The following is a 10984-nucleotide window of genomic DNA, read 5'->3' as shown; positions in this document are numbered from 1 at the left end:
CGACACGTGTCAATGTCAGAATGAAACTAGAAACTCTCTTATATAAATAGAGATCATTCTCTCACAATATTTCCTAATGTTATTTGTATTAAATCATTCACTTGTACTCACTAAAGGAGAGCTTGAACCTATATACTTGTGTAAACCCTTCACAATTAATGAGAACTCCTCTACTTCGTGGACGTAGCCAATCTGGGTGAACCACGTACATCTTGTGTTTGCTTCTATATTTCTATCCATTTATATACTTATTCATACTAGTAACCGGAGCAATCTAGCGAAGGTCACAAGCTTAACACTTTCTGTTGTACAAAAGTCCTTACTGATTTTGTGCATCAACAGAATTGATGGTTTTTTGTTTGTTTAGCGTTTTTATATAAGGAAAACTAATGAAAAATGTTTGAAAACTTTGAGTTTTAACGATAAGGACAAAATAAAGAGTAAAGTGAATAGTACCATGATTGATTTTTTAGTGTAAAAATATGATTTTTCGTTAAAATAAATCGTACAGAACGCTTTTTGTTAAAGTTTTCTTTTATATAAGGTAATTATTTAGCGTTTTGCTTGGACTTTGAGCAGGAGAAAGAAAACCCAAGATGAAGTGTATTATTTTATGTTAAATGTAGAGTAGAAACTAGAAACTCTAGATGGAGCGTAAAAAAGGGAGAAGAGGTATACGCAAGCAAAAGATGGTTGATGACTGATGGCTGATGATAAAAATTGTTGCCCGAAGGAAGCGGAGAAGAGGGGGATTCAGCCGATTAGGTGAGCACGTACATTACATACGTCAGTCAAGTAGATGTATGCCAACGCAGTCAGTCCAACTGTCAAAGTTAGCAAATTAGTCTCCCTCCTCTCCTCCTTAACACATCCAAAAACAGAAATTAGGCCCTTGCTGTGCGCGTGTGGATTTTCAGGTTTTTCAGTTTTTTGTATTTCCTCCTTCCTACAAACACTCCCCCCCCACGTTTCTGTTTGCTCTCTCTCTAAGTTTGGATATAATTATATATATATTGTTTGGATGGTTATATAGCTTAATATGATTATTATATAGCATTGGAGATCCCAATTCCACTTCCGATCCAATTTCACTTCCAATCCCAAACCATATCTCTTTCATGTCTCGAACTCAAATACAAACTCTCACTCGCTCTCTCTTCGATTGATTGGATTCAGTTGAATTGAATTTTACAAGTATTATTTTTATTATTTATTATAATTTCAGTGAAATGTCTGTAATGTTGAGATTGAAGAAGGTTCAGCAAATAGCTCCACAGCTCCAGCAGCGCTTCTCTCAGACTCAGGTCTCCCCAATCTCTACGCACTTGAACCACCTCTGCCTCACAACCCATCGCCGACGAGACTCCTTCATCGGACTGCAGGAGCGCTACAAATGGGACCACGGCGGCTCCGCTGATGTTCGTATCCGCAAAATCAGAGCCGAGGCCAATTGCCCCCGATGTTCTTTCAACCGCATGGACCTCCTCTTCTCCGATCGCCGCTTACCCAACTTATCTCCTTCTCCTCCTCCACCAGATGATTCCACCACCAAGGCCAAGGCCGCCTCCACCTCTGCAACATCTGCCTCTGGAAACTCTGACTCTGAGATTCGTCAGTATCAGGCCCTCAATCTCTGCCCCAATTGCAAAACAGCCTACTACTTCCGACCCCACCAGATTGCTCCCCTCCAGGGCACCTTCGTAGAGATTGGGAGGCTCACCAACACCACCTCCTCCACCTCCTCCTCTTCCAATCGCAGCGCCACCAAAACCAACAACTCTGACAACAACAAGAAGTCACATTCTTCCCGAAATGGCAACAATAACGAAGGAGCAGATTCCGAGCCCAATACTAATAACAACGGGCTGAGGGTGTCTTTCTGGGATAGTTTGAGGTCATATGCCAATGGGGCTGACCCACCTGAGAACTGGCCTCCGCCTCCGCCCCCAGGCAATGGACTGGCCGTGCATACTCCCCCGGGTCCTCCTTTCGCCCCTGGAGTTAATGTCGTTCGGGCTTCTGCGCCCCCTGGGACTGGGGATGCTAGAGACAAGAATGCTTGGGGCGGTTCCAATTTGGGAAACAATTTGCCCACCCCTAAGGATATCTGCAAGGGCCTTGACAAGTTCGTTATAGGCCAACAAAGAGCCAAAAAGGTAGCTTTAGTCCCTTTTCTTTTCTTTGTTAGCATTTGGGTGGAATGTGGATGGATAATTTTTGTATAAACGTTCTGTTGCAGGTGCTCTCTGTGGCCGTTTATAACCACTACAAGAGGATATATCACGCCTCCTTGAAGAAAGGGTTCGTTTTCATTTTTATTTTTCTTGATCAAATTCATGCTGCAATTACTCATCACACATAACTTGCCATTTCATTTTGTCTTTCAACCAACAATGCAACACATGTTCACTAGTCATGATCCAATCCCAATATATATTTGAGAACTCACTATCCGTATGTACTTCTAAACTCCTTAGCCAAAAGAGCTTGGTCATATAAAAGTTTTGTAAGCAGTTGGAGAATTCATACTATTGTTTCTGTGGATGTATTTAATACAACTGAACCAATGGATTTGTATGCTAGGTCAGGAGCAGAATCAGGAATTCCAAACAAAGTAGATGATGACGATAAAGTGGAGCTAGAAAAGAGCAATGTGCTCTTGATGGGCCCAACTGGCTCCGGTATGATTTCTTCTGAAGTACCTGGAAAAAAACTGGTGTTCCACTTATAATCTTCTTATCTTTGGACTAATCATCTAAATCCAAACCTGGCTATCTGGAAGTTTAAGTTAGAAGAACCTTTAAGAAGTTAACCTGCCCTTCTAACTGTGTTATTGTATGCAAAACAGGGAAGACCTTGCTTGCAAAAACACTAGCTCGCTTTGTGAATGTTCCATTTGTCATTACAGATGCAACAACTTTAACACAGGCAAGTTGATTTGTGAAAAATATTATGAATTGAAAATAGAACACAAAATCTAGCCTATGAACCATGGTTGGTATCTTTATTTGATTTAATGATCTTAGCATGCTTGGTTTTTTTTGAAAATGCAAACTGAGTGCAATTGGATAATGAGGGTCAGCATGGAATATAGAAATTCACTGTGTCCAGCTTTACATAATAACTTACCACAAGGCATTCTTTTTAGGCTTGATGTGCATGCACATATGTGCACACACATTATTATTGTTATCTATTACTGCATAACTGAAAGAGGCAAATACTGCTATTTTGCAGGCTGGTTATGTTGGAGAAGATGTTGAATCAATATTGTATAAACTACTAATGGTATGAGATGTTTGCATATTTCGGACTTACAGTTCAAAAGCCATCCAACTTGTTGTTTCTTATCCTTGCAGTAATATGTTTCATCTTTATTTCCAATTTTCTGGAGGAATGTGTGCATGCATTTGTATGTGTTTTATTCTTGCCCTTTGTATTCTGAACATCTAATACTCTTTGAAATTGTATGACTTCCCTTCTTTCGTTGTGATGTGAGTGTATGAACTATGAATATAGCCTTTTTCCTCCTCTTCCCCCTCACCTTTGCTTGTTATTTTATATGATTGTTAATGCATTATGGTTGCACTTCTATGTAACTAATGAGAGGGGAGGTTCCAGAGGATACTGATGGTCATTTCCATGCAGTGGATAGGTCACATCAAACTTGTAAGGACAAAGTTACTTCTTTTGAACTCTATGAGTGGTCAAAATTAATAATTTTCTTGCTCGTATTCTTCATTCATATGCTCATGGACTGTTCTTATTTGATTTGGCTGGTCTAGTTAGAGTGGTTTTTGATATAGCAATGCAAATTTCTGCCGACTCAACAACATCTAACTGTCTACGGAAAAAAAAAAAAAAAAACATCTAACTATCTAAGTCATCTACAAAACTTTCCATGTTCTGCTACTTTTTGTTGTTCTTGATTGTAAGCATTCATTAGTCTTCTAACCTTGTGCTTGCCTTTTATATTCATATCAGTTAACTCACATAGTTGATCCTGTAAATAGGCAGCTGAGTTTAATGTACAAGCAGCTCAACAAGGGATAGTTTACATTGACGAAGTTGACAAGATAACCAAAAAGGTGCTGCATTTGCCCTTTCTTATTTTATTTTATTGATCATGGTCATAGGTATCATCAAAGTCTTAGTTTCTTCAGATTTGGTTTTCAGGCTGAGAGTTTAAACATTAGCAGAGATGTTTCAGGAGAGGGTGTTCAGCAGGCTTTATTGAAAATGCTCGAAGGAACTGTGAGTCAGTTGCTTAACACTGAAGTGTTGCTCAGAAAATTATTTATTTACCAACTAATTTATCTTGTTTGGATGCACGGAAACAAATTGAATTGTTGCTGTTGCGTTCTCTAGTTAGTACTCTTTTAGTGTCTTTTAAGTCCATGACAGATGTAAGTATCTTTTTATGTATTTTTAATTTAGAACAAAGCAACTCTTATCAATTCGCTTTATTCTTTTTTTCTCAAATCAATCACTAACCATAAGGATCGATTATAAAGAGTGCCCATTTATGTACACCAATTCGTTAGTTTTGAAAACTTGACATAGAATTCCAATTTTGACTTTGATTAGATCCTTAGCAAAAGCGCTAAGTAAGCAAGCTACCATATGTAATAAAACCGAGGAAAAATAACATCAAATAGAAACGAGAAAGTAAATGCACACACATAAGAGAGAAAAAAAAAAATCCCCAAATGTAATATTTTGTGGTCTTCCCAATTACCTCAGTTTACATTAACTTCTCTAGCACTGCAAGAGAAACTTTGGAGTTGGTACTTGAAAATACTTCTAAAGTCCCAAAATAAAAATTAAACATTCTTGTTTTTTGTTTTGAGTTTTTGCTTTAGTTTTTCTTGGGATGATTGTTCCTAGAAGCACAGACTAATTTTGTGCTACATACTGCATTACACGCAGGTATATTTGTAATTTACTTTCATGGCCTTACAAAATCAGAGTTATAAAGTTATCAGCATGGTTTCTCTGACAACTGAAGTGTAATATATTTCTTCTTGTTTAGATAGTGAATGTTCCTGAGAAGGGTGCAAGGAAGCATCCCCGGGGTGATAACATACAGGTATAGCACTTTTAAGTTTCTGACATATTTTCTCACTCACAAATATGTTAAATCATGCTGGTTATCCCACTGTTGTTAGAACCTAAGAATTCCTAATTCTATTTGGTATTGAATATATACATATCCTTATACAACTCCTAATTGACCTATGTGCACCTTGAAATGTGTGTTCTTATTATTTTTTTTTCATTTAGAAATTTAAGCTGTAGGAGAAAAACTTTTTATTAAATGTTCCAAATTAGTAGTTGAGAAAAAAAGCTTGTAAGAGAAGTGGGCAGGAAAGTTCAACTAAACAAAAAAACTTCAAGAGCGCAGGGTTCCACTTGCATGATTCATTTCTAAGTTCTAACAAGCGGCACTTTGAGGCTGCAACTTATTACTTTATATTTTAATTTTAAGTTCTAACAACCCTGAACTATAACTTAAATCATAAGCCTAAAAAAGGTCTGAAAAAACAATAGCAGCCAAAAGTACCCTTGTGTGGACAGAAGTGCTGCTTGAGCAGCCTGGTATCTGGCCAAGCAGGATGCCGTCAATGATCAGCAATTGCGCCAGTTTCTTGCAACTCGTTGATTTGAAGACAACAAAAGTATAGTTTTTTTTTTTTTTTTTTTTTTTTTTTTGGGGGTTGGGGGGTGGGGGTGGGCATGGTACCAGTATTTTTTTTCCCACTTGCCACCAGCCAAACCAGTTTTGTACTTTAGTAGGTATGCTGCCTTCCAAATCATGTTATAGTTATACTGATAACAGAAACTAGAACACTTTAATTTTCCAACATAGAAATAAAAAAGGGTTTACAGGAAGAAACATGTTTTGTCAAATCCAAGTGGACTCAATGAGATTACATCATTACCACATTGTGAAAAAAAGATCAGCATAGATTAGCAAACAAATTTTGGAAAAAGGAGTAACCATACCATTGTCTTCCCTGACACAAGTTCTAGAATTATTTCCTAGTTTCAACCACTAATTTATACAAAACCAGATTGTGGTTTTTTTTCCACGAGAAATTGAAAGAGCCTTCCTCCACCAGCCTACCTATTGGAATACACACCATGTTTACTCTTAATGATAGAACACCATAATTAATTAATCCTGCACTTGAGGGAAATGCCACAGCCATTTACCTGACCACATTTAATCCTTTCTAGTAAATTTTGCAATCGCTAATCCTCCTCTTTCTCTTGATCTCTGCACAATATTTAAATTTATTAGGTGGTACATCCTCTCTAATCTCATAACCTCAGTACTTGACGAGCTAAAAGTAAGCATGAAATATAATTGGGTACTTAAGACTGATTTAACAAGTAAATCTCTCTCGTGGAAAGACGATTGCCTTCAAAATATATTTGTATGCGAATTAGCCATAATTGGAGGCCCAAGTAGTACGTATGTCATCCCTTATCTCATGACCCAGTCCCCTAGCTAGGGACTTCCTCGTCCTCTCCTGCACATTGATGCACTTATAGGCATAGTTGTTATCAAACCTGGGATTTACCCAAAACTTAATTTCTGTTGAGAGTTATGCCATTTTTAGCAGTTTTTTTTCCTAGTTTATTCATCAGCATTGGAGTGCTGTTGTTATGTAGCTTATTGTGCCAGGCTTTAGCTTTCTTGTTGAGCTGCGTTTAGTCTTTGGTTTTTCCTATTGAGGACTTCTTGTCCTCGGCTCTGTATCTTTTCCTATTAATGAGCTTGCCTTATTAGCAAACTTAGTGAGATGACACAAGCTATGCATGTGAAACAATTTTTTCTCGAGAAATTGAGAACAGGAAGAGGGAATAGTGTGGGAGAGAAAAGTATGGGAGGATTTTACAACCTTTTTTTTCAATAATAATTGCTAATTACTATTTTCCTTTGGCCGTATGAACTTCTTTTTATTCAAGTAGTGTAAATAGGAGCATACTTATTTTTTCATAGACATTACAGAATTAGACATATGTAACCTCAAAATTATAAATTCTATTTGGTTCCGAACCTTTTAAAATTAATTAAACTTGATACGATTAATTTAATATATGAACGATAATTGATGTCTTTCTAAGTGTTACTCCATTGGGTATTTGGTTCTAAATTTTAACCACCATCCCAAAGAGGAAAAGAAAACATAAGTCTTTACATGCATCTAATTATTAGTTATTTCTTACCAATATTCATACATATTGTTGCTCTTATGGTTTATTCTTAAAATGCTTGTAAATGATCTACAGATAGATACGAAAGATATCCTTTTTATTTGTGGCGGAGCATTTATTGATCTTGAAAAAACCATTTCAGAGAGGTAACCAAATGTATCATCCTCCTAATCATCTCTTGTTTCTCCCCCTCCTTCTCTACCAACTTTTTTTCTCAAAAGAATCTACTATGAAAGTATCTATCATTCTGACCAGACGACAGGATTCTTCTATTGGTTTCGGTGCTCCTGTCCGTGCAAACATGAGAGCTGGTGGTGTGACCAATTCAGTGGTGACATCATCTTTACTTGAATCGGTATGAATCAGGGACCTTTCAAATCAGTTTGATGCATTAAAAATTAACACCCCTGCACCCCAAAACAAGAATGAAAAAAAGTGAAAAATGGATAAGTTAATCGGAAAGAATTCCTGAAAATGGGGTCTAAATGCTACTCTTTTGTTTTTTCCAGGTTGAAAGTTCTGATCTCATTTCTTATGGACTCATACCAGAGTTTATTGGACGTTTTCCAATACTAGTTAGTTTATCAGCTTTAACTGAGGACCAACTTGTTCAGGTATACATAAATGCATTTGTTCTTGGAGTCAGCACCCTTCTGGTTCTTGACCTGGTATTATTTCTGTTTGTAGTTCGTTTTAATTCGTAGTCTCGTAGACACACAAATAGTTTAGTCAGAAAGCAAACCAGATGTATACGAGCCTGCTACACCTTTTAAGCTGATATACGTAGCCTGGCTTTCTTACATGTATAGAAGTATGGATTACCATTTTCCTCGTATAACTTTTCATTTACAGGTCCTGATGGAACCAAAAAATGCTCTTGGCAAGCAGTACAAGAAATTATTTGGCATGAATAATGTAAGCATTTTGCATTTGATTCTGTGTTTAGGAACGCAAAACCTAGTCCCACCCTCCCAAAACCTCTCTTCCAATGTGTTTAATTGAACTAGAGTCAAGCTTCTGTTTGATGAGACCTTGTACCCCACTTCAGGTGAAGCTACATTTCATGGAGAATGCACTAAGACTAATTGCAAACAAAGCGATGGCTAAGAATACTGGCGCCAGGGGTTTAAGAGCACTTTTGGAAAGCATTCTAACTGAAGCCATGTACGAGGTGTGCAAGAATCCATGGTTTTCTTAAAAAATAATTCTAGCATGGGAATGTTATTAAATACAAAAATATTTACTAAAAAATTGTTTTGACGTGCTTGTCGCAGATTCCTGATGTTAAGACAGGAAAGGATAGAATAGATGCTGTAGTGGTTGATGAGGAGTCGGTTGGTACGGTAAATGCGCCTGGATGTGGAGGGAAGATTGTTCGAGGGGATGGTGCATTGGAAAGATACTTGCATGAAATCAGCTTGAAGGACTCAATGGCATGATCCAACTAATGATTGCATATGCATCTTTCTTTATGGTTCTATGAAGGGATCTCGTACTAACAATTTAAATATCAATCAACGTGTGCAGGAAAATGTAGAGGCGGCCGAAGGGGAGGCGGAGGGTGAATCAGAACAGTCATCCAGGGCTATGAGCATGTAACACTTATACCACCATAGGCATTGTTATAAAAATCTGTAAAATTTATGTATTATTATTCGTAACAATAGCATTCATAAACTGGTGTAATTGCCCCTTCATAGAAATTAGATCAAAGCTTCGGTTGGAATCAAACTAAAAAGAAGAATTTGATTAGTGGATTTTAGTTTATACAGGCTATCACATTCTTTACCACATGTAATTTTGTAGTGCGTTGACAAAAATAAAAAATAGTCATCTTATATTGGGCAAGGTGTAGGTACCGTATAAGATCATTTGTATTATAACCATAGACGATGGAATCCACATTTTTAAGCAGCATGCTCTAATATTTGTGGCAACTAGGGCAGCTGTCAACTTCTCCTTCCACACGTGGGGCCAAAACACGTGGACAACATATTTGTGTGATAATCAACTCAAGGATAGCAAGCTGTAATTTCATATTAGATTGTGAGCACCCAATTTAAAACTAGGTAATTTAGCCAAAAATCAATAAATATTTTATTGTTAAGCTATATATCAAATATAGGTTTGTTTTGGACTTAATCAATGATATATTTTTATTAATTAGGCATAGGTTAATGATGAATGCCACATAAGTTTTAAGTTATTATATATAGTTATAATTTGACTTTTATCATTCTCTCTCTCTCTCTCTCTCTCTCTCTCTCTCTCTCTCTCTCTCTCTCTCTCTCTCTATGAATGTAGTTGATGCACATAGGCATTGGGTCATATTAGACTTATCACTTCAGCCGCCAATGATTCAACTTGGTGGGTTTGAGCAAATAGGCGTTGGGCCATATTAGACACAGAACCTGCACACTGAGCACTGAGAGCCAGAGAATTCTTAACAGCCAACTCATCAAACCGTTTGGAAAGTAGTCTGTTATCTTTGGGAGTGAGAAGGTTCTTGGCCACCACTGCAGCATTCATATCATTCTTCATCACAGAGTCCCTAACGGTAAGAGAACCAGTAGGAGATAAGAAGGATGGGCGCCATATGTTGTCTTGAGAAGGCATGGCTGCCTCTTCACCAAAGTTCAAGTCAAAACGACGGTCGGATGGGTCAAACATTCTCAAAAATGATGAAGGAGAAATGAGGTGCAATAAATCTCTAAAGCAAGGGGAAAATTCTTACAAGCAATAACTCTCTGAATGTACTTCTTGCACACAATTGGTGCCCTTATAAAAGAAAGGGCAACATGGTCGTTGGTTCAAAAATCGAAGAGGCACCACTTTCCACACACAACATCAGCTCCTCGGGTACCACAGATAACTTTCCCAAAGATCTCTGACAAAGTTTAGACACATAAATTTTGAAGGTCCAGCTACCTTATTATTACCCACAAGGGTAAAGGAATAGCACCACTGCTTGATAACTAGAAAGTCCCTATGTGTGTCAACATCCGTGCTCCGTGGCAAGGCAAACTCGCAAAAATGCCCAACCTTTACTCACATTTGAGAAAACGCTCCCAACAAGATTGCTTGCTTAAAAATCAAAGAGGCACCACTCTCTGAATCTCGAGAGCCAAACTCCCAACAGGATTACTTGCTCAAAAATCGAAGAGGCACATCTCTCCGAATCTCGAGAGCCAGACTCCCAACATAATTGCTTTCTCAAAAATGGAAGAGGCACCAGACTCCCAACATGATTGCTTTCTCAAAAATGGAAGAGGCACCACTCTCTGAATCTCGAAAGCCAGATTCCCAACATGATTACTTGCTCAAAAATCGAAAAGGCACCACTTTCCGAATCTCAAGAGTCAGACTCCCAACAAGATTGCTTTCTCAAAAATCGAAGTGGCACCATTCTCTGAATCTCAAGAGCCAGATCCCCGACAGGATTGCTTGTTCGAAAATCGAAGAGGCACCGCTCTCCGAATTTCAAGAGCTAGATTTCGTTGGATAAAGCTTGTCTGCAATCTTCACACGCAACATCAGCTTTCCAGATACCACAGACCACTTTTTCAAAGTGCTCTGACAAAGTTAAAACACGTGAATTTTGCAGCTCCCACTACATTGCTATGACCGAGAAGGGTAAAGGAACATCATTACCACTTGATGTTGGGACAATCCTATATATGTCGACCTTCATCCTCCACAGCCAGGCAGACCTGCAAATAAAAAAAATGCTTAACTTTTCTTCATATCCAAGAGGGCACTC

The 10984-nt window shown here is 37.9% G+C and overlaps 1 protein-coding gene across 3 annotated transcripts; it reads left to right on the top strand.

The window, feature by feature from the left end:
• Positions 1-636: 636 nt before the first annotated feature.
• LOC126622187 (CLP protease regulatory subunit CLPX3, mitochondrial-like) lies at positions 637-9062 on the top strand. Of its 3 annotated transcripts, none has more exons than XM_050290863.1 (17): positions 637-765; positions 1226-2156; positions 2240-2301; positions 2584-2681; positions 2849-2928; positions 3238-3288; positions 3649-3669; positions 4014-4088; positions 4177-4254; positions 5033-5089; positions 7300-7370; positions 7480-7579; positions 7734-7838; positions 8077-8139; positions 8273-8395; positions 8499-8657; positions 8752-9062. In XM_050290863.1, exons 1-17 carry the CDS (start codon positions 704-706, stop codon positions 8821-8823), a joined length of 2208 nt encoding a protein of 735 aa, XP_050146820.1. In that variant the 5' UTR covers positions 637-703; the 3' UTR covers positions 8824-9062. The 3 variants fall into 3 exon arrangements, with proteins under 3 accessions (XP_050146820.1, XP_050146821.1, XP_050146822.1); XM_050290865.1 differs by lacking the exon at positions 637-765 and adding an exon at positions 797-917; XM_050290864.1 differs by lacking the exon at positions 3649-3669 and having other exon boundaries at positions 638-765.
• Positions 9063-10984: the final 1922 nt, after the last annotated feature.

The sequence above is a fragment of the Malus sylvestris genome, chromosome 5, assembly GCF_916048215.2.
Source record: "Malus sylvestris chromosome 5, drMalSylv7.2, whole genome shotgun sequence".
NCBI classification, from domain to species: Eukaryota; Viridiplantae; Streptophyta; class Magnoliopsida; order Rosales; family Rosaceae; genus Malus; species Malus sylvestris.
This window is presented reverse-complemented; position numbering and strand designations above follow the sequence as displayed.

Coding starts and splice junctions, on each gene's coding strand:
- LOC126622187 (XM_050290863.1), top strand. CDS start 704: ATGGCTGATGATAAAAATTGTTGCCCGAAGGAAGCGGAGAAGAGGGGG. Junction 2,157..2,239: donor GCCAACAAAGAGCCAAAAAG/GTAGCTTTAGTC, acceptor GTTCTGTTGCAG/GTGCTCTCTGTGGCCGTTTA. Junction 2,302..2,583: donor CACGCCTCCTTGAAGAAAGG/GTTCGTTTTCAT, acceptor TTTGTATGCTAG/GTCAGGAGCAGAATCAGGAA.